Genomic DNA, 23,588 nt, shown 5'->3' on the forward strand with positions numbered 1-23,588 from the left:
CGTGTCCGTGACTTTCGGCCTCATTCTCCCATCATCAGGGGCCCTCTCCCATCCCAGGGGCACTGACTCAGAAGCTCCCAGAGTGAGGCCCAGGACGCCACATTTTCACAAATGCCCGGCATGTACTCTGCAGGGCAGCTGGGGCTGAGAGCCACTGTACTGTGCCGTCAGCCTGCTGTGTTGTTAGTTGTCGTCCAGTCGATTTCGACTCATGGCCACCCCATGTGTGCAGAGCAAAACTGCTCCATAGGGTATTCATGGCTGATTTTTTGGAAGCGGATCGATAAGTCTTTCTTCCATGGTGCCTGTGGGTGGGCTCAAACTTCCAACCTTTTGGTTAGCACCTGAGCATGTTAACCATTTGCACCACCCTGGGAGCCCCATTATGTCCCAAGTCAAGAGGCAGCTGGGACGCAGGCCTGACCCAGAGGGTGGGAGGAGCCAGCCGGCACTCCCATGCCCAGCGACCTGCCCCAGGACCCACCAGGCTGGGAGGAGCTGTTCCCTAGGGAGCCAGGTCTCAGACCCTGCTACCTCTAAGCCCGGGCTGCCTCTGAGCCCAGGCAGCCTCTGAGCCTGGGCTGCACAGAGCAAGAGACACCCACCCCAGAGAAGACTGAGGAGAGGTTCCCTGGCTCCTCAGCATCCCCCTTGCTCAGGGACAGCTCACTGCTGGAACTGCAACGTCCAAGGCAAGGGCTGTGGCACCCCCAGGGTCCTTAGACCCAGAGAGACAAGAAGGCAGTTGCCAGGGAGCAGGGACCTGGCCAGCTGCTTCCCAGAGCTTCATAGAAACAGGCATGGAAAACCCCACGGCTTGTTCCCACCCTGCCAGAGAAGGCGCCTCAGCTCTCGGCTTTCCTTGCTAGCCTGCCCTGGGGTTGCGGCGTTGGATTCCGGCACCACAAAATCAGCCACTGAAAACCCTCTGGAGCACAGTTCTACTCTGACTTGACGACAACTGGTTTTTGGGACATAATGAGGTCTCTGAAAGTGTGCTAGTGGGTCCTTCCCTAGGGTGGTAAGAACCTAAAAATTTTCTGGCTGCAGTCTTGCAGAGGCAGGGGGGTGGGGAGGGAAGGGGAGGTGGAGACTAAGGCTAGGACCCCAGAGGGACTGTGGAGGATGGGTACTCCTTCTCCCATAGAGATCTTAAGGAGGAAAGCAGCACCTGTTGATCTGGGCTGGGGGTCAGGGCAGAGGGCCAAGCAGTGTTCCCAGCAGGCCCCCAGAGCAGGAGCAGGTGGGCTGGAGACCCCCCTCCAGCCAAAGGACAGGTTGTCCCTCTGGTCCCTCCTGCCCGGCACGCTCTCCAGAGTCCAGCTAGCCAGGGCCTCTCGGCCTCACCAGCTTCTTCCCAACCGACTCCCTCCCTCCCTGGGGTGAGATGGTTGGCCTGGGCCCTCTGCCTTTGCCTGGGCCTCCCCTGCTCTACCTTATCTCTTCCCAGGCCCTGTTCCACTATGAGTCTGTTTGCCAGGCTGCGAGCGTTACCTTGAGGAACCTTACAGAGTCCTGCAGTCTTTGTCCCTGTCTCATGACGGGGGGCCTCTAGAGCACCCTGCTCAGCAGAACTTTCTGCGATGATGGAATGTCCCACAGTTGGTACTGTCCCATACGGCTGTCAGACACTGGAGATGTTCTAGTTCCTAGTGCACTGAGGAACTAACGTTTTAGTTTAATGTTTATTGGCTACCCTATTGGGAAGTGCAGGCTTAGATGCCACAACTCTGGACTGACATTATGGAGATCTGGTTGTGCCTGAGGTCCTTGGGTGGCACAGTTTGCACCTGACTACTAACCTAAAGGTTGGCGATCGAACCCACCCAATGGCACCACAGAAGAAAGGCCTGGTGATCTGCTGCCATAAAGACTACAGCCAAGAAAACCCTATGGAGCAGTTCTACTGTGTGACACATGGGGTTGCCATGAGTTGGAATCGACTCAACAGCAACGGGTTTGGTTTTTTGGTTTGGTTGTGCCTAGTCTTGCTGTGTGACCCAGGGCAAGCCATTCACCCTCTCTGGGTCATTATTTCTTCACCTATAATATGGGGAAGACTCATCCCCTCTCCCTCTAACCTCAAAGAATCACAAATGGGAACATTTGAGGGAGGAAATATAGATGCTACAGCAATGCAGTCAGTTATTTCTGTAGTCATCGTCATAATAATAGCAAGAATATAACAACACCATCTTCCCCGCTGGTCTTCAGCTCCGAGATGCATCCTCTTACCTGCAGAGAGCAGGGCCGCAGCAGCCAGCAGCAGCAGGGGTGGCTTCCTCCTGGTGGGTGTCCCCATGGTGGGCGTCCCAGGCAGAGCTGGGGAGTGGAGGACAGGAGCCTCTGTCCAGTGCGAGCTCTGACTGGAGGCGGAGAAGGACCTAGGGAGGCAGGAGGACAAGAGGGCCCTGAGCAGAGGCCCGCCCTTCCAGCTCCAGGCACATCTGGTTGGCAGTGCTTTTACTTGGGCCTGGGGGGTGGGTAGGGCGAGGTGGGGGGCGGCCAGAATTGCTCCTGCACTAATCCTCCTCCCCGGGCCCCAGGGGAAGGGGCTTGGCTATTACCAAGATGCTCTTCCCAGGGCTGAGTGTCTCCTACTGGCCCCCTGGGAGTCTGGCTCTGCCCTGTGCCCCCACCACCCCCACTCCAGCCAGCGGGGTCCTGCTCAGGAAGTGAAAACAGCGGCTAATTGGGAGGCGGGAACCCACCTGCCCGCATCCATCCAGTAATAGCTCTTGGCGGTGGTCCGCAAGGGAACAGCACCAGGGCGTGGGTTTGGGGAACTAGTAACATCTTCCTGTAGCAATTGGGGCCGGCTGTCCGGCTCCCACCTCCCCAGCTGCCGGGTACAGGTAATGGCCCCTCTGGGAGCTGCATGAAGTCTCTCAGGACCACCTTGGTTTTCCTACCAGTGAGGAGGGGTCTCACTGGTTCCTCCACACCCTCTCAATGGATCCTCAGGTAAGACATATACTTAGCAGGGTGGAGCCGTGCCCTTGGCCCCGACCAGATGGACTAATGGCTAGTGGGCCTGGACAGGCCTTCTGGGCTGAAGGAGTGAATGCTGCTCCCACAAGAGCCCCCCTCTGCAGAGAGATGAGCAGACACTCGGTTACCTGGTAAACCCTGGAGCTTCGGAGAACCCGTTCCCTGGTGGGTGCGAAAAGCAAGTTGGAGCCTGGCCCGTCAGTCTGAGAAATGGGGCCCCCTCTGGAGAGGTGAGGACAGGGATGGATTACCCAACAAGCAAGGTACGCACGGGTTTACTAATCTGTAGTGCTTGATTTCACCTGTTTTTCACCACATCTTTGAAACCCATGCGAAATCATGCACTACAGATTAGTTAAGTAAACACAATTAAGGCCGTGTGTACCTTGCTTACTGGTTAATCTGCTGTGAGTCGGAATGGACTCGACGGCAATGGGTTTTTTTTGGTTTCAGCAGGATGCAAGGCCAGCCTTGCGCCCTACTCCCCGCCTCGAGGCTGACTTCCGAGCTTCCTCAGGGCCTGGTTTTGGCTGAGTGAGCCTGGGCCTCTGGGCTCCCACCAGCTTCCTGTCAAAGCTGGGGCTTCTGCTTCCCTGACCTGCCTGCTTCTCTGCAGAAATCTAAGAGCAGGAGACCACCACCCGTCTATCAGTTTGTCATACTGGGGTGACTTGTGTGTTCCTTTGATGCTGGAAGCTATGCCAGCAGTATTTCGAATACCAGCAGGGTCACCCCTGCTGGACAGGTTTCATCGGAGCTTCCGGACTAAAACAGACTAGGAAGAAAGACCTGGTGATCTACTTCTGAAAATTAGTCAGTGAAAATCTTTTGGATCACAATAGAATATTGTCCAATACAGTGCTGGAAGATGAGCCCCCTCAGGTTGGAAGGCACTCAAAATACACAGTGGCCACAACAATGAACTCAAGCATATCAACAGTCACGAAGATGGACAGGACTGAGCAACGTTTCATTCTCTTACACATAAGGTCTCCATGAGTCGGAGCCGACTCTACGGCAACTAGCAACAAGAACAGGGGAAGGGGAGCCGGGCAGGGGGACAGAGCTGGCTGTGGAAGGGGAGCCGGGCAGGGGGACAGAGCTGGCTGCGGAAGGGGAGCCGGGCAGGGGGACAGAGCTGGCTGCGGAAGAGGATCTGGGCAGGGGGACAGAGCTGGCTGCGGCTCTTCCACTAATGGCTGAGTGATCTCGAGCAAGTCCCATCCCATCTCTGGGTCTCAGTGTCCTCATCTGTAAAATGGGTGCTCTCCAAGGGCCCTCCAGCTCTGACACCGTGATGCTCCCAGGGTGCCCGGGGTCTGGGAATGCTGTCTCCTGGAGACGGCCAGGCAGGCTGGAGAAGGAAAGCTGCAGATGACATAGGACTGTTCCTGGGCTCAGGACAGGGTCTGAATACCAGTGCAAGCTCAGGGTGCACCCTGTCTCGCTTCATACTGTACTCCCTTGCAAAGAGAACCCCCAGACCTTTAAACCTTTATATCTGACCGCTTCACAACCTTTCCTGCTTCCTCAACAGCCACAGCTGGCACTGAAAGGAGATGGGGAGGGAGGGGAGAAGCAGCCCCAGGGCCTGTCGGGGAGGAGCCGAGAAGTGGAGTGTTGGGGGGGGTGGGGGTTGAGCAGATGGCATGCCCCTCCCCCATCCCAGCTCGAGCCTGACATTCACTTCACTTTGTCAGGAAGGGGGGGGCCTGGGTGCCACCTCTCCCTGACCACCTCCCCCTGCCCCGTCCTTGCCACTTTCATTTGCAGACTTGAACCAGAAGACATCCCCCTGGCGCACCCAGCACTCTCCCCCTGCTCTGTGCACACCTTCCTAGGTAAGGCATGCACATCCTTCAAGGCTGCCCCTCCATGGAGACCCTCAGAGTCCCGATCTGCACACAGCTGGAGCTCACCTCTGTCCTTGACTCCAGCACTCACTACCCTGCCCATGCAGGTGTGTCCGCCTCCTGGGGGAGAGACTGTCCTGTTCATCTGTGGGTCACCTGTGCCCCAAGTACCTGGTACACAATAGGTGTCACCTGTGTGTTGCATTAACACCTGTGATTATATGCCTCCAGGCCAGTGGACACACACTCGCACACGTATTCTTACACATCTCACACACACACTTACTTTCACACACTCAGACACATACAGTCTCACACACTCATACTCACACACACGCATATTCAAACACTTTCACACACTCACATTCTCTCACACACATTCTGTCTTTGACACACACACACACTCAACTTTCTAGGGTCAGCAGTGTGTCTGGTGTCTCAAAAGTTGATCCCCAGTGACCCCAGACACACTTTTAACTCAGTACTGAAGTCACTCCTGAGGTTCACCCTTCAGCCAAAGACTAGACAGGCCCATAAACTAAACGAGACTAAAGGGGCACACCAGCCCAGGGGCAAGGAGGAGAAGGCAGGAGGGGACAGGAAAGCTGGTAATAGGGAACCCAAGGTTGAGAAGGGGAGAGTGTTGACATGTTGTGGGCTTGGCAACCAATGTCACAAAACAATCTGTATACTAATTGTTTAATGAGAAGCTAGTTCGCTCTGTAAACCATCTAAAGTACAATAAAAAAAATAAATAAACCCTCCCCCAGGTACTGTAGAAATGCAGGGAGTTCTCAGAATAGGGAGCCCCTAGGGCACTGTGGAATAATCAAAGGCTGTGGAATCTGACAGACAGGAATTGGTAATCCTGACTTCATCTCTTCACAGCCTTGTGAGTTTGGACTAGTTATTTTCCCTGACAGAGCCTCAGTTTTCTCATCTGCCGAATGGAGACTACACCTCACTTTACAGAGTTGTTCTGAAGGTTACATGGGGCAATGGAGCGTCTGGCAGTGGCTTTCACACTGACTGCTGTGAAGCCTCAAGGGTCATTCAGACTTGCCCAGGGACCACGACGGAGGGGAGAGAGCAAGGGGGGGCTCCAGAGCCCCTTCCCCATGCCAATCAGAGCAGCCCCAGCCCCTTCCCCACGCCAATCAGAGCAGCCCCAGCCCCTTCCCCACGCCAACCAGAGCAGCCCCAGCCCCTTCCCCACGCCAACCACTGCAGCCCCACTTACATCTGCTTAATCTATTGGGACTTTAAGCAAAGAGTTCTGCAGCTCCAAAGAGTTTGCAAATCACCCCCTTGGCACTGGTGTGCCAAGTCCTGGTCTCTGGCACAGAGGAGGTGCTCCATCATCATCTGCTCCCTGCCCTTTGTCTACCTGCCAGTCCTGGGAGCTCAGCGAGGAGGCAGGGCGCCAGCTGGGGAGGCTCAGGCTCCAGCACTCACTCTGGATGTGGCGCTGCAGCCAGGAGTCTCCACTGCCCCCCAGCAGTGCTGGCCAGAGCAGGGGTGTGTGTGTGTGGTGTTTGGGTGTGTCTGCGTGTGGTGTCTAATGTCCCTGTGTATATGTGTGGTCTGCTTTCTGTGTCCCTGTGTTTCTCTGTTTGTGTGTCTGAGTATGTAGATCTTTGTCTGTCTATGTGTCTATGTATATGCTTCTGCATGGTTATGTCTGGTCTATGTGGGTGTGTGTTCTCACACACAGGCGTCCCTGCCTTTTTTCCCTTTGACCCACCAGGAGGCCCTGTACCCTAATCATTTACCCCTACCCCCATCAGATATATGCTGAGCTTCACTGTGTGCCTCGGCCTTGGATGAACACACACACACACACCCCTACCCCCATCAGATATATGCTGAGCTTCACTGTGTGCCTCGGCCTTGGATGAACACACACACACACACACACACACACACACACACACACACACACACGTGTCTGGGTTAAAGATTTGCGCTTACTGCCTCCCTGAAGGTGAGGCCACGGGCATCCACTCCTGCCCTGCATCCATTTCCATTTACTAGCCAAGTGCCAGGCAGTGTGCTAAGCCCTGGGGAGACCGTGATAAGACACCGCTTCAGGGAGCTCTCTGAAGACATGCTCAGGAGTCCATGGACCAGTCATCTCCCCACACCATCTACCCTGTGACATGTTCTAGAATCTCCAGTGGAGTGGAGCTATGCCAGGCCCGGAGTGGGCCCAGGGAGCCCTGAGCCAGCCCAGCCCAGCTGCCCTGGTGCAGGGGTGCCGGCACAGGCTGGCACAGGCGGGCACAGGCTGTTGCCATTGGGAGCTGTCCTGGGAGGCACCAGCACATGGGGGACTGGCCACTTAGGGGGTGCAGAGGGAGCTGGCTGGACTGCTGGGCCTAAGAAACAAAGGGCCTGAGGGACAGCTGGGGGGCAGAAGGCATGAGATGGGCTCCAGCACACAGTGGGATTTTCTAGGCTGAGGACCCTGTACAGAGGCAGGCAGAAAATGAATGCTGCCTCTTGGGGTGCCCAACTCTTGGCACTGAATCTATCGCCTCATCCCCCTAGGAAATAGAGATTTGAGCACTGAAAAATCTGGCAACTTTTGGCAGGAGGTGACAGGAAACGGGAGTATGGAGCTCAGTCGAGGGCGAAGACTAAATGATGGATGATAAGCCTCCAAAGTGTTGTAAGAACCCCTGGGTCCCCCACCTTGGCCTCCGTCCTGTAACACAGCACACTGGGTAACGGGAGATTCTGAAGTCAACACATCTTCCTAATCAAAAGGTTAGGGTCCACACAGAGGCACCTCGGAAGAAAGGCCTGGCAATATACTCTGAAAAATCAGCCACTGAAAACCCTGTGGAGCAAAGTTCTACTGTGACACACATGGGGTCATCACGAGTTGGAATCCACTAGACGGCAACTGGCTTTTTGGTTTTGGCAATTACTAGCTGTATAACCTAGTTATTAAGTTCAATACTTAACCTCTGCAAGACTCAGTCTCCTGTCTGCAAAATGCCGATGAGAAGGCAGCACTTACCTCATGGGGCCATTGTAAAGCTGGCACAATGCCTGGCACATAGCAAGTGCTCAGTGAAGATGAGTTCTGTTGTCATCGAGGCTCCTTGTGGCCCTCACCCATGTGCCCCGAGCACACGGAGGGACACAGCCACATTCAGTCTGCACTCATGCATGTTTAGGACACTGACTGATGCCCCCACTCTCCCTGGGAAGGGCCTCAGTCCTCTTACACACAGACACACCACACCCACAAGAGCAAGACAAGCATGTCACCCAGACAAGGGCACAAGGCACATCCCCCATTACAGAGGTGCAGCTTCGCAGAGTCACACTGGCTGAAATGTGTTCAGGAGAGCACATGGCTACGAACAGATACAAGGGCTCTTCTAAGCAGATACCCCTTCTCAACCATCCCCAGCCCCTGCCTTGTGGGGATCTACGATGGGAGAGGGGACCCTGACTGGGAAAGGAATTGCCCCCTGGAATGAGATCGCTGTCCTCCAGGAAGGTCTGAACTCCCCATCCTCCTGTGGACGGCAGGGCTCTGAGGTGGCTGGGGTGGGTCCCCTGGGTGCTTAGGGTGCAGGCCAGGCAGGAGTAGCTCAAGGAGCAGGACTGTGGCAAGAGCCCTCTGTGGGGAAGGCCAGGCCCTGAGCTGGACAAGGTCCTTAGGGAAGATATGGGTGGGACAGGGACCTCCTAGGTCTCAAATGGGACGGACTGGATGAGGACAGGGATCTGTGCAGCCAAGTCCCTCCTCAGTGCTCTCTGTGTACTCTCTCCATCCTCTCCCAGCTGCCCCTCCACTTTCTCTGCAGGCTGTCTGTATTTGCAGCTGGCTCCCCAAGGCCCCAGCCCTGGTCCTGACCCATCCTCTGGACAGAACTGGGGCTCTTGGGCTCAGGGATTTGTCTTCACTTTCAGCACTGGGCATGGGCAAGTCTGGCCCCTGATCTGCAGCCTAAGGTCTCTGGCCCTGCTGCTCCTGCCCTCTCCAATGGAGAGACCCTTCAAAGTGGGGAGTGGGCAGAAGGGGAGAGCCTTACGTCCTATTGGGAGGATGCTTGGGATAAGGAGTGTGGTTGTGTGCCGTTGAATCGGTTCCAACTCATATCAACCCCATGTGACAGAGCAGAACTGCCTCATAGGGTTTTCTATGCTGTCATCTATCTTTATGGAAGCAGATTGCCAGGTCTTTCTCCAGCGGAGCTACTGGGTGGGTTCGAACCGCCAACCTTTCAGTTAGCAGCCAACTGCTTAACCATTTGTGCCACCAGCACTCCTTAAACCACGTCTAACCCACCTGTAGGCCTTCAGGTTTCCTACTTGCTCCCTGGGTGGTATGGGGTGGAATGAGTGAGGGCTTCGGAAGGAGGGTCTCTATTCGAGACACCAGGAGTAAGAACAATTGTTTCAACTTGGTCCAGAAGAATCAGGCCAGGAAGAAAAGTCCCTCAGGCGTTAGTAGAGAAATTTCTGCACGTCCCCCCACCCCACTGCTGCTGGAAGGGGAGCCCCTCAGTTCCCAGATGGCTTCCAGCAGGCTGGCTCAGAGCCCAAACCTCCACCTCTTGGGCTGCACTGCAGGGAGGCTGCTCTCCACCAGAGCAGGGTTGGGGGCACCTCTGGGTCCATGAAGTTGGAAGACATTGGGAGGACGTGGGCTGGGGCTGGAGGAGACCTAGGCAGGTTTCACCTGGACAGGTGCCCTGTGCAAGGCGGGTTTACTTTCACCTCTACGTGGGGAACTGAGTGGCTCGTTGGCTGAGGACACAGGTGCATTTGGGCCTGAGTGTGTCCTGGGATGGGATGTGTTTAGGTTATGCGTGAGAGCATTACATACCCCTGCTTTTGTTTGCATCCTCTTTGGAAAATGGGGGAAACGAGCTAATTTTGCTACCAGCAGGGCACAGAGCCCACAGAAATTTCTGTGAATGCTCCAGGTTAGCAACAGCACCCAGGTGTTTGGTATAGATCAGCAGAAGTCCTCCTGAAGGATGGGAGGGGGCCAGCATGCAGGAGGGAATGAAAAGGATGTCTATCTTCTTATGGATTCCTGAGGCATGGCCCACCTGTCACCCCAAGACTGGAAGAAATTTGTGGGATCACTCAGCGCAACCTCTGCCCCAGGTAGAACTTTCTCTAACCTTAGACCTGACCCTAGTTCTCCACTGACCCTTAAAGTCGCCTGAAAAGAGACTGTCCCACCGCCTCATGGCTCATCTTCCTGGTCAGGAAGTACCTCCTGCAGTCTAACTTCAGTCCTTCCCGCTTCACTGACATACTCTTTGTCCTAGCTCTTCCTTTCCGGTGTAGGAACCACACTTTCCCCAGCCCCCTGCTTCTGCCCTAGGAATCCCTCCAAAAGTACGAATACCATACACAGTCAGCCTTGGAGATTGTCCCTGGGATATACTTTCTCACCAGCATTTGGCTTAAGGAGGTTTCTAGTGGGGGGCCATGCATCCTCCAAATCACCCCAAATGTATTGCTTCCCTGCTGGCCTTAGAGCCAGAGAGGATGTCTTGAATCTGACTCCGTGCACTCACTCCTGAGGGGCGAGCCAGAGACAATGAGACATGCAACCATCCCGCAGAGCACAATTCCTCAGAGGCTCATCCCACATGTGTCTCTCCTTGAACAACTGCTGGCAGAGAAGGTGCCGGAATGGAGTTGCATAAAGAGTGAAATCTGGCTGGGGGAATGGCGTGGGGGTGGGTGGAGGGTGGAAGCTGGAGAAGTGTGCGACCAGGGAAGGCAGCAGGAGGAAGAGCGTGGCCAGGTGAGGAGAAGATAAGAGAGAGTACCTGGATGGCAGGCTCTTCGCGCCTGAGGGGCCCATCTACCAGGCAGTGAGACTCTGCTTTCCTCCCTGCTCACGCTGAGCATGGAGAGGACGGTGGTTTCTGTGTGAGGCGGGCAGACCTTGGGTGACTTTGATATCACTGGCTCAGGGCCCCCTCCCCATCTGTGTTTCCTGCCTCCCTCTTGCTGGCTGAGGACTCTGGGCAGATCCCACAGGAAATCAGGAAGGACTGTGACCTTGTGGCATAAGCAGTTGCTGAACCCTGCCAGTGTTGCTGCACCCTGGCTGCAAAGGAGTTAATGAGTGGGGCCCCTGGGGAGGGGCTCAGATGCTGCTGTCTCAGAGGACAGAACTTCCTTCTCCCAAGGCCAGGAGCACCCAGAGAGGAGAGGCACGGCCACGCCAGCCTCTTTCACAGGTGGCCCACCCTTTGCTGCCCTTGATCTCAGGTGCTTCTCTGAGCCCTCTGAACGGAGCCAGGAGGCAGGGAGACCCAGAGGCTGAGAGGACTGAGGGGCTTTTCTGTGAGCAGAGGGCTGGAAGGGGGGTGAAACTGTCGCCCCGAATGAGGTCAGAGGACTGGGATGCTCTGGGCTGCTCCCCCTCCCTCCTTCCTCTGAGCAGAAGACAAGGATGCTGGCAGGGTGGGAGGGAGTCTGGGCTTAGGGAAGAGAGGCTGAAAGGAAAGGGCAGACAGAGTGGGGGACAGTTAAAGGCAGGTACCTTGGGGCTGGAAAACCCACCCTTCTCCAGGGCCCAGGACCAAGGACACTTAAACCCACCCCCTCCTGATCTCTCTGGGTCCCAAACCTCCAAACCACCCTGACTGACAGCTTTTCCTCCTGGGACACAGGCTCAGTCCCCGCTGGTCTTGGGCTAAAGGTCCCTGGCTTTGCCCCCGTGTGGCATCAGGACCTTCTCTTTCCACAGACATGATCTCATCTACTCTCCTTCTAGCTTCCCAGACCTGGAGCCCCTCCTGGAGAAGATGATAAGCTTCTTTACACTCGGGACACTGGCTGGGACTGCTTCCTGCCCCCTGGCACCATTATGTAAGCCCTGGGGTACTGGGCACAAGGATTACCCTCTCTGTATAGGCCCCCCACTTGTGGCCCCCACATGCCCACTCTGGCCCCTTTCCTTACTGGAAAGCCAAACTTCCTGCAAATCCTCCCCTCCCACCAGCAAGGATGAGGGGCAAGGATCTGAGGGGGAAGGGAGGAAAAGTACCCAGCCTCTCACCCTCTGGGATGTGATCTGCCTCAGTTTCTCCTCCCTGAGCCCCAACTCCTGAAGTGACCTTTGCCCAGACTTGCTCTCTTCTCTCTCATCCACAGCCTCCTCCTCTGTCAACTAAAGGAAGACTTAGCCAAGAGAGCATCCTGCAGAGGCAGCCCCAGGGTGGCCTCACTTCCCGAGTCAAGCTCCATTCCACCCAGGAGCTTCTGAGGAGGGCCGGGACCCCGGGGCCTGGCCTTACACATTGGCCTGGCCCTGGTCCAAGGGCCCAGGACAGGCCAGAAGCTGGCTGCCCTCTCCGCAGGCAGTTGCCATGCCAGTCAGCAGCTGGAATTCCTGGACACACTGCTGGGGTCCAGGCTGGGCCTGCCCGGCCTTGCAGGATGCCACCCACATAGTGTGGAGGAGAGCTCTGGAGTCCCAGAGGCCACACTAGGGCTGAGGCAAGAAGTCCGACTGGCCCCAGCTGGTCGGGTGTTTGCCCCCTCCCAAGTTGCATGGGGTGGGTATTTACAGAAACTGAGCACCGGAGTCCCCACCGGTAACAGCGCCCTACGAAGCTCCCTGGCGGGAGGAGACAAAAGCGGTTGGCACCTACCTGGAGTGAAAAAAGGGTGTTGGCTGGGGCAGGTGGACGCTGCCCGAGTCGGTGAGCCCTCCTCTGCTCCCCTGCTCGCCTCAGCCGCTCGCTGTCCTGGTGCGGCGGCCGCAGCGGCGGCGGTGGCGGCGGAGGGCGCGTGTGTGTGTGCGCGCCCGGAGCCACTGCAGCATCTCTGCATCAAGATGTGCTCCTCCCTCTCTCAGGCTCCGCTCACTGGCTGGCTCCGGTCCTCAGCCAACGCTCCGGGGCCCTGGAGATGGCTTCCTCTGCCCCCCACCCCCACCCCCTTCCCGTCCCCACCCTCCTGGCTTTACCTCATTTGCTGTCATTTAAGGACCAGGGAGCGAGCCAGAGCGCCTGGGTCTTCCATAATGCATGGGCACCTCGGCCGGCCGGCCGCGTGGGGAGCTATCTGGCCTGCCTACCCTCCCCATCCCCGCCCAGCCCGCCCGCTTTCCGGTTCCTCCCAGCCCAGGGCTGAGACCCCCGCAACCAGTGAAAGGGCTGGAGATGGGGCGTGAGGAGGGAAAGAGAAAGTGGCTCTTGCTCCCAGACCCTGGAGACCTGTGGAGCCAAACTCTTGTTTTCCCCAGAAATCCCCTAAGATGGAGAGAATCAGAAATCCCCAGAGCCTTGCTCTGCGCGGTAAGTGGGCCAAGGGGGCGCCCCATGCCAGCCCCCATCACCTTTAGCTTTGTTTCCCGTGCTTACGAAAGTGACACGGGCTCCTTGTCCAAATATCCAAACATTATAGAAAATTTGAAAACAGGTAGTCAAAGTCCCTTATAACTTTAACCACGCTGAATAATTTTGAGTACATGCCTCTGGGTTTGTTATTTTCATGTCAATGATTATATGACTTATCAGTATCATCTTACAAAAATGGTATTATACAATGCACACTTATTTGCAAAATATTTTTTAAACCATCTAATAGAGCTTGGGCATCTTCCCACATCAGTACATATGGATCTAAGCCCACTTTGAATCAATCAGCAGTGTGTTGTCATGAAAAGCTCACTGGAGAGCTAGGAATCTGAGTGTCTGAAGGATAGTCAGGGCTCTGCTACTGGTGGGCTGTGTGTTCCTGGCCCAGTTCCTTGTCCTCCCTGGGCCTCCCTGGGAGCCTGAAGGGGTTAAAGATGGCCAAGGTCCCTGCCAGCTTGAAGCTCCTAGGTGCTGCTCACCCAGGTCAGGGACATGGCTTTTGTCTCCTGCTCCTGTGGTGCGGGGAGTGTGCCCGGGAAGGCTGGGGCCTGGAGGCAGAGGGACCTGCCATCTGCATGGCAGTCGTGCCTGTCAGGCTGTCACTGTCATCTCACCCCCCTCTGGTCTGCCTGCTGTCCAGCTCACGCAGGCAGCACTGCTGAGCCTGAGCGGTCCAGATGCTAAAACAGCTGGCAGGGCCAGGCCAGCCTCAGAGTTTCCAATGGCCAAACCAGTCAGGCCTGGAGCATGGCTTGTGTCTTCCTGAGTGGATCGGAGCAGGGGGCTTGGGAAAGACCCAGGCCAGAGTGAGAGGGCCCGGAAAAGGAGCCAGAGCTGGAGAGTAGGGGAGGTTCTGCTGCCCAGCCTCCAAGGCCCGGTATGCTTGCCCAAGTCCCTTATGCTCTCCCCTCCCTCCCTTCTGCTCCCCCTCCAAAGGATTTCCCAACTGGGATATCTTAGTTTCTGACAGAGAAACATCAGATTTTGCTAATGATGGTTCTTGGATAACTTTGAATGCTGCCGTGCCAGACAGGCACATTAAACCCCTTCCAGAATGTGCTTCGCCTTCCTGCCCTCGGCCCACGTTGTCCTTCTCTGTCTCTCTGTCTGTCTGGCTTCCTGGGGCAGGCACGTTGGCCCTGAGCTCCTGGGGTGAGCCTTGCCCTCAGATGCCACACAGGTCAGCTCAGGCTCTGAAGAGAGGGCTGAGAGCAGGTCCTTGCCAGAGAGGGGATGACGTGTCTGCTGCCGTGGGGCTGATGGGCCAGGGATTGGCTTGCCCAGGGGCCAAAGGCCCTGGAAATGCTTGCAAGGATTGCTTTAGACCTGAGGTAGCTGTCTTTGTGACTATTTGAGGACAGCTGCTGCTCTTGTGGTGGGGGCTGGGTCCCTAAGGAGGAGCATGGTTCCCACCCTGCCAGCACAGCCTACTTGGGTCTCTCAGATCCCTCTGCAACCAGCCTGGCTCACCCCACGTGACCTCCAGCAGCCACAATAAGAAAACAAGAATAGTGACCAAGTGTAAACTTGGACTGAGAGGGGGCAGTGGTGGGGTTCAGTGGTAGAATTTTCGCATTCCATGGGGAAGAGTGGGTATAAATGTACCTTAAGTACAGCCACCACTCATCCCTCAGTAGAGACTTTTGTGTTGCTATGATGCTGAACAGGTTTTAGTGGAGCTTCCGGGCTAAGACTAGGAAGAAAGGCCTGGTGATCTACATCTGAAAATCAGCCAGTGAAAACCCTATGGATCACAATGGTCCCATCTGTAACCGATCATGGGGATGGTGCGGAACTGGGCATCATTTTGTTCCATTGTGCATGGGGGCACCATGAATCAGGGGCCAACCTGACGGCAGATAACAACTTCCTCAACGTCACCAAGCAGCATCTGTAAAAGGAGAATAATAACACTTACCCCTTGTGACTTGGCTAAAGCACTTAGCTTTGGATTTGGAGAGACAGTTCCCACAGTTTTGTCTTCTCGTCTGTCTGAGGATCTTAGGTGAGCCCAGAACAGAGGGGTTTTGGGGATCTTTAATGCCAGCCTCTCAGGTGTTCTTGTTTCTGAGAAGAGAGTAGGGTAGGCATTTGGGGATCCAAGGTGAGTTTTGCTTGTGGGGTCCACTAGTTTAATAATAACAGAAATAACAGCTAACATTTTTGAGTGCCTCCAGTGTTGTGCTAAGTACTTTACCCGAACTGCCTACCCAAGGGGTAATTGTTGTTCTTGTTTTTATCATTATTTTCGTTTTACAGATGCTCCTCAGCAAGATCAGGAGCTTGTTTAAAGCAACAGCAGGTGAGGAAGAGGAACCTGGTGGTCTGACTCCAGCGCCCATGGTTTAACCACTCTGCTGTGTGTCCCAGTCAGCCACAGCCTGTCCTTCTAGGGTGGGCTAAATAGGGGGCAGGTGGGCTTCCTCTTTTCTGCTGCCTGCCAGAGTCTGAACTCAGTGCAGCTGACCATAAGGGCCAGCTCTCCCCTCTGTGGACAATTAATATGTCTCCATGTTGTCTAGAGCTGGGACACCTGATCTCCAAGTTGAGTCCCACAGACTCCCAGACATGGTAGAAAAGGGCCAGCCAGAGGCCATCAGGTGGCTAATGAAATGAGTCACTAATTTGCTTGTAAACATGTGGTGCCCCCTGAAAGAGACTCTCAGAAGGCACCTTGAGGGCCACCCAACCCTTCCCAGACCATCTGTTCTTCCTGCTCTAGCCCCACCAGATCAATAGCAATGAAGTCCCCTGGTTGTCCAAATAGTCACGAGGGGCCTCGGGGCCCAGTGCCAGGGCACAGGTGTGGAGGGTGAAGACACCTGTCCGGGCCTCAGGGCTCTGACCCCGGCGTTGAGATCTCTTTCCTCACCAGCCCCAGCATCATTACCTCAGATTTTGGACTTCAGACCCTTCTGTGGAGCTCCCAGGAGACCACGTATTTATAGAGCAGCTTCTCTGTTTAGAATGGTGGGGGATTCAAGAGCCATAGGATGTGGTCTGTCTTCAAAGTGCCAGTAATCTCTCTGGAAGCAGTTTGAGAGCAGTGAAGGGGCTGTCCATCTGCAGCTTCGGGGGAGAGTGACCTGGCAGGTAGAGCAAAGCTCTGAGGTCTGACCAGCCTGACACTCAGTCCTGTTACTTCTAAGCTGTGTGGCAACGGGCAAGTCACTTAACGCCTTACAGCCTCGGGTTCCTCGTCCGGAAAATGCAGATTAAGGCACACACTTCACTGAGTTGATGTGAACATTGAATTACACCGAGCACCTAGCACAAAGTAGGCTCTCAGTAAATGCCAGCACGTCACTTTGGCCTTTTAGGGATTCACCCTCCTCATCTGTAAAATAGGGGTGTGGGACTATGAGGCTGAGCCTTTCTGCCTCTGCCCTTCTCTGGTGCAGTGTTGGGGCGGTTTGGGATCTGCAGTCAAGAGAACTGGGTTCAGTCCCATCTCTGTCACTCCCAGGTGGATGACATTGGGCAGGTCACTTAAAGACACTTAATTGCCCTGCGAATCCATTTCCTCATCAGTTAAATGGGAATAACCTCCTGACCTCCTCTAAGAATGGTTGTGAGGATATGTGGATCAAACATGATGATTTTTAAAAGGGCTTTTTAAATTGTCAGGTGCCATACAAAATTCTGATTATTGTTCCCTGGACAATGCAGTCTTTGGGGCTAGGGATGATTTCATTAGTGTCTGTGTTTTCCCAGTCCCCCCCTCTCCCGTCTAGACATACGTGGTTTAAGGAGCACTGGTAGTGCAACAGTTCAGAGCATGGCTGCTAACCGAAAGGTTGGTGGTTTGAACCTATCCAGTGGCTCTGTGGGAGAAAGACCTGGTGATCTGCTCCCGTAAAGATGATACCCTAGAAAACCCTATGGGGCAGTTCTACTCTGTCACATGGGGTCGCCATAAGTCAAAATCGACTCAACGGCACCTAACAACAACAGACAGAGAAGGGGTGGTAAAAGCATTCCTGGCTTGGGGGGTGTGGGGTGTGGCAGGAGCAAAGACTCCAGGGCGGGAAGAGCATGATTTGTTTGGGGCCAGGAGGAGTCAGGCTGCACTGAGCATTTGTCTGCATTTGCCTTCCTAATTCCGCTGAAGGGCCTGGGGGGGGGTCTTTAGTCTGAAGGGGCCTAATTATTCTCTTAAAGCCATTTCAACCCAGGACTTCGGAGCTTTTTTTTCAGCTTTGTAATGGCCAATGCTAATGTCATTATTAATATTTAATAGTAATGATGCTAATAATGTCCTGCATTTACGTGGTCTCTCCAAAGAGCTCAAAGAACCCTGAGTTCTTTTTTATGAAACAATTTGGCCCATGTGGGAGGTGGAAAGTTGGGAGGGTGGCGGCAGAGGGTAGGGATTGCGTCATAGGGAAACCGAAGCCCAGAAAGGTGAAATGGTGGGGCCAAGGTCACAGAGTGATGGAGGAAAAGCCGGGACTTGGACTGGGTGTTCTGTTTCCCTGCACCTGGGTCTGAGGAGGTCCTTCATGGGGGAGGAGGGGGTTCTGTTCTTGGCAAGAGACATGCCAACCAGAGGGGGCCTGAGGGAACAGTCTTGGGGAGCAGCTGGGAGCCTGGGAGTGGGCTGGGCTGCAGAGCGGAGGGCCTTTGAGTCTTCTTTACTAAGCCTTCCTAGGGTGACTTAGTGGATCATGGAGTGGAGGAATGGGTGGGAACGCTGGAGTACCTGTCTATTCTGCAGACCTCAGCCTCAGGGCGAACCCCCCGACCTCCAGGATCCCTGGATGTCTGACCCACAACCTCTTGAAAGCAGCTACCATTAACTCATGTCAGCGTGTAGACCCTCTCTCTAATTACTCAGTCATCTTGTGCCCACTTTGCTATCTTTATATTTCCTTATTACAGTTTGTCAGGGCCAAAAACATACCCAAAATACACTGTTAAAAAAAAAAAAGCTGAGCACATTGCTGTTGCAAGGCTGCTGAGGCTGACTACCCAGGAGCTCCAGCTACATCAGAACAATGTGAGTAGAGCCCCCGAAGGAGACTGTGCAGAGTGGCCGGCATGGCGCCACTGATTGGCTGTGTGCCCTTAGCTTCTCCAGACCTCGATTTCCTCATGTGTATGATGGAGCTAAGACTATCTGCCTCAAGGGTTGTGAGGACCATATGAGGTGAGGTGCACTATGAGGTTGGATGGCAGCGAAGGTGGTGGTGGGACTCCCAGGTTCCAGCAACAGCGAGGAAGTGTCCAGTGTGGGTGATGCCAGCAGAAGCGTCCTGACCAGACCATTCCTGAGGTGTGACATTGACATGTCTCTGTTGGCTGATATCCCTTGGTTCCTGCCCATTTCTGAGTCGGCTTCGTTGGCCTTCCCGTTGATTCTGCCATCTATCTGATAGCCTTCTGATGAATTATTTTTTCTGCTGAAGATGGTCGGTATCTGTTTCTGCTGCCTGCAACACAGAACCTCGCTTGATTCAGGACTTGAAGCTCCTAGCACAGTGCTGGGAACAAAAATAAGTGCTTGATAGAGTATAGCCAAAGATTGTTGGGAAAGGTTGTATTCATTCATTCATCTGTCCATTCATTCATTAATTCATTTAATAAGCAAATATTGAGCACCTCTTGTAACAGGCACGTGCCAAGTGGTGAGGATACTGAAGTGAATAGGACATAGCATGCACTCTTAAGGAGCTCACAGTCTAATGAGGGGACTGAAAATAATCACAGTATAACCCAGTAAGCGCTATAATCCAATCATGGGGATGGCAAAGGACTGGGCAGTGTTTTGTTCTGTTGTGCACGGGTTCGCCATGAGTCAGGGGCTGACTCAACAACAGGTTACAACAATAAGTGCTACGATCCAGGTTTGTACATCGTAAGGTGGAGGGGTACCTGCCTCGGACTAGTGAAACTCAGAAAAGCAGGGGATATTTTAACTGAGTCTCGAAGGAAGACCATGTGTAGGTGGTATGGGCTGGGAAGAGGTAGGGAGGGTGTAGTTCCAGGAAGAAGGAACAGCCTGTGCAAATGTGGCTGAGCTTGGGGAGCAAGTCGTTTGGCATGTCTCCCTATAGGGTTGGTATGAGTCGGAATTGATTCCACGGCAATGGGTTTGGTTTTTGGCGTGGAGTTGAGGTTTGCAAGGAAGGTTCTAACAGGGATGAGGCTGGAGGGGTAGGCTGGCCAGTCTACCAAAACTTTATGAGTCTTGCAGGGGCTTATCTGTGAGCACCAGGGAACTGTTGGAGAGGCTGAGATGTATGCTTTGGAAAGTCCACTTTGGGGCAGCTGGGAAGGTGGAGTGCACAGAGCAGATAGACCTGGAGGCAGGGAGGCTGCTAATCAGGCTTCAAAGTGGATCAGAAGAGACCTGGAAGGGGCCCTGGGCCTGGAGCATAGACCTGTGCTGGTTGGTCAGCGAGAAGTCTTCCTTTGGTGGCCCCTGGGCCTCTCACATTACCACAATGGGCCTGAAGCGCCCTCTTCACTCTCTCTATCCACCACTCCTCAGGCTTCCTGCCTCCAAGAATGGCACCCTCCAGGCCCTCCCACCCTCCTTGACTCCTCCTTCCCGTCACCCTCCCCAGTCACCCTCCCCCGCGTCCAGCCCACCTCTCAGTCCTGGCAATTCTACCTCCCGAATTCTCACCATTGTTTCCTAACCAGGCTTCTGGATTCCAGTCTCGCCCCTTCCCATCCCCCCTCCAGACTGCAGTCAGAGTGCTACCAGAAATGCAAATCAGATCATGTCAGTCTCCTGCTAAGCATTCTTCAGTGGCTTTTGCCTCCAGGTTAAATGCCGGGCTCCTTCCTGTGACGCACAGGGCCCTTTGTGATCTGGTCCCCTGTTTAGCTTGCCTTTCCCCAGTGTACCCCAGCTATACTGATCCACTTGCCCTTTCTGGAAATGGTCTGATTCTCTCACTCTCTTTGTGCTAGTCCTTGTTGGGAATAGTGATCTTTCCTCCTGGTTAAATCCTCCTTGCGCTCAAGAATTCACCCAGTAGTTGCCTCTCCAGGGAGCTTGACCTGTCTACCCCTGGCCTCTCTCTATGGGCATTGGGTGGTCCTCTTCAGAGTCACTGATTCATAGGTATCCCTCTCACTAACGTGCATGATGGGGTGTCTCTGCCATTGTGTCTGAAATCTTTGCACCCTCAGCATGGTGTCTGGGCTCACTACATATTTGTTGAATGGATTGATGAGTCGGTCTTCTCTTCCTCTCTGGGGGTCCAGGATGGGGGTAGACAGGGCCATGCTGAGGTACAGATGGCTACTTCTCCACCCACTGTGGGTGCCCTGGAGACAGGGCCACTGCCCACATAGTACAGATTCCTCCAAGCTGATGCAGCATTGCACCAGGGCGCACAGCTTGGCAAGGGGGTCATGGGCTTGATTTAAGCCCCCATTTACAACTTCTGCTCCAGGTGTCCTTGTGCAGAGCACCATCATATGGGACAGCTCAGCCTGAAGGCTCTCCGGAGAAGCTATTTGCAAGGGACAGAGAACCAGCCTGATATGTCGGTTCCCTGCTTGGAGAGGCTGTGAGTGGGTGTAGACCTTCCTGGGAGGAAGGCTGAGGTCCCTACCAACATCATGGGTATACAGCCTGTGTGGTCACACCGTCCCCTGCTCAGAAGGACCTCAGCCTTTGTTTAACGCTCTTCTGCTGTTGTCTTGAAATGTTTCATAACATTTTAACAAGGGCCCCCACATTTTCATTTTGCACTAGGAACTGCAAATTCTGTAGTTGGTTCTTTTGACATGAGTGGGGTTGCCCCACCGAAAACAGCACCTGGAGTTATTAGGCCACATCAGCCTCTGCCCGTGACTTTGTTAGTCTCGTAGGAGTGCGTCAGCAGAGATCCTGGAGTCTTGATCCATTTGAGATCCTTTAAGCTAGGGGTATGTCTGCGTGCTAAGGGTAACTTTTACATTTTTAAATGGTTGAAAAAAATAAAAAGAAGACTCTTTCGTGGCACATGAAAATAACATGCAATTCAAATTTCAGTGTTCATAAATGAAGCTTTATTGGAGCACTGCCACGCTCATTCACTTGAATACCGTCTATGACTGTTTTCACACTACACCGACAGTAGTTACAGCAGACCGTCTGGTCTGGGTGGCCGAAAGTATCCACTACCTGGCTCTGTACAGAAAATGGTTGCCAACCCCTGGTTTAAGCCTCTGTCACCTGGAGCCTGGCAATCAGAAAGCTGGGGGAGTGTCAGAGTCTTTAGGGCCTGAGGGGTTTTTTTGTTTTTGCCTTAGTTCAATGGTTCTCAGCTAGGGGACATTTGGTAATGTTTTTTAGGTCCCTGGGTGGTGCCCTGGTGGTGCAGTGGTTAACAATTCAGCTGCTAACCAAAAAGTCGGCAGTTCAAATCCACCAGCTGCCCCTTGGAAACCTTATAGAGCACTTCTTCTCTGTCCTATAGAGTTGTTATGAGTTGGAATCGACTTGACAGCAATCAGTTTTTTGTTTGTTTGTTTGTTTTGGGTGGTGCAAATGATTTATCTCAGCTGCTGACCAAAAGGTTGGCGGTTCGAATTTATCCAGCAGCACCACAGAAGGGGCTGGTGATCTGCTTCTGTAAGATTGCAGTCAAGAGAACCCTGTGGGGTACAGTTCTACTCTGAAGCACATGGGGTCACCATGAGTCGGAATCAACGGGTTTTAATGGGAGACGCTTTTGATAGTCATAACTGGGGGAGGGGGTATATGTGCTACTGGTATCATAGGTAGAGGCCAGGGATGCTGGTAGACAACCTAGGAGGAACAGGACAGCCCTCCCAACTAAGAATTGTTGTTGGTAGCTGCCGTCCAGTTGGTTCCTGACTCACGGCAACCCCATTCGCAACGGAACAAAATGCTGCCCAGTCCTATGCCATCCCCATGATCAGTCTGCAGATCAAACTGTTGTGATCCATAGGGTTTTCATTGGCTGGTTTTTGGAAGTAGACTGCCAGGCCTTTCTTCCTGGTCTGTCTTAGTCTGAAAGCTCCACTAAAACTTGCTCAGCATCATAGCAACATGCAAGCCTCCCCTGATAGACAGGTGGTGGCATCTGTAGTGCTGAGGTTGAGAAATGCTGCGCTGAAGCTCAGGGCAGGGCCAGACCAGACTCCCAAAAGGTTTTCTGGGCTGAGGCACACCAGCCAGAATGTCCACTACCCTGGAGCCGAGCAGCCGGAAGGAATGGCGCACAGAGGGAGGGGGCACTGGGAAGGACCAAGCCTGGGGCTTTCCCTTTTCTTGACACCCTGTGGCTCCTATACTTTCCAAGGTCCCTGGGCAGGCCTCAAATGGAGGAGTAGCCTCTTTCCCTTCTGACCCTCCAGGAACAGGCTGGGTACCCGTCTGCTTGGGCAGGTGGGCTTGGTCCCCGAAGAGATGGGTACAAGGCTTTGCCTGCCAGCCATGGACATAGGGAGGGATGTCTGGGGCCAGGGATGCAGAGAAGAAGCTGGAGGTGCTCCCAGGAGGCCAGGTGAAATGTGCCCAAACTCTGACAGAGGGAAGGAGCATGAGGCTGGGGGAGCCTCAGGGAAGGGGCTGGCACTGCTCCCACCCCACCTTCTGGAGAGCAAGGAACAGATGCTGTGACTGTCAGATGAGATGCTCGTGGCACTTTGGGAAATTGCAGAATTAACAAAAGGACGGTGGCTTTCAGGGAACACAGGCAGGAGTGCAGTGTGTACAGCTGGGCTGATCTCCAGAGACTCCCTTCCCTTGAAGGGCAAGGAGCAGGGGTCCCCCTGCCTGGCCTCCGGGCTGGTTGTGAGGCTGGGAGCGGGGAGGAGAGTTGGCGAGAGCAGCAGTAGAGCTGTCAGGCCTGGAGCTGAATAGGGTCGGGTTAGAGCCAGAGCCAGGGCCAAGGCTATATGTAGCTCGGAGTTGGGTAAATGGCAGGGCTGTCTGGAGGTCATCTCATCTATCCCCCTGCCTCCGGGTCCAGCCCCAGCAGATGGCATCTTGCCGGCTGAGGATCCAAGCAGAGGGGCCCTCAGCAGGAATGAGAATTCACCAGCTGTTATTTGCAAAGCCCCCAGAAGCAGGCAGTTCTCTCCGGAAGCTGCATAGACAAAGAGGCATGTGTCTGAGGGTCTGCAGGGAGCCTGCACCTTCTCCGGGTGGGGTGTGGGCTGGAGAGGCTAGAGCTGGTGTGGCCGCTTATCCTGGATGTTTCTCTGGCCTGCAAGGAGAGACAGGAGGGCATGATGAACGCTGCGTGGCTGGGAGTAAATAAGGAAGGTTTGGGGTGAAGTAGGAAACCCTACGGAGCAGTTCTACTCTGTCATATGGGGTCGCCATGAGTTGAAAATCCACTTGATGGTACCCAACAACAACAAGGTTAGCTGAGTCCTACTTAGAGGCACGGGGATTGGACGCCATGCTCCT

The 23,588-nt window shown here is 54.3% G+C and overlaps 1 protein-coding gene across 2 annotated transcripts in view; it reads right to left on the reverse strand.

Moving 5' to 3' along the window:
• Window positions 1-12,922, reverse strand: part of CNTN2 (contactin 2) — a 31,564-nt gene extending 18,642 nt beyond the window's left edge. Inside the window, exons 1-2 of one of the 2 annotated variants that reach the window (XM_023730267.1) lie at window positions 12,811-12,922; window positions 2,236-2,384 (exon numbers count right to left, since the gene is read on the reverse strand). In XM_023730267.1, coding sequence (XP_023586035.1) covers window positions 2,236-2,384; window positions 12,811-12,815 — 154 coding nt within the window. In that variant the 5' untranslated portion in view covers window positions 12,816-12,922. Of the gene's footprint in view, window positions 1-2,235; window positions 2,385-12,493; window positions 12,729-12,810 lie in introns of those variants that run through there. The other variant, XM_004375237.2, reaches the window with a different exon arrangement.
• Between the last annotated feature and the right edge of the window lie 10,666 nt (window positions 12,923-23,588).

This window comes from Trichechus manatus, unplaced genomic scaffold (genome assembly GCF_000243295.1).
Source record: "Trichechus manatus latirostris isolate Lorelei unplaced genomic scaffold, TriManLat1.0 scaffold00035, whole genome shotgun sequence".
Lineage (NCBI taxonomy): Eukaryota > Metazoa > Chordata > Mammalia > Sirenia > Trichechidae > Trichechus > Trichechus manatus.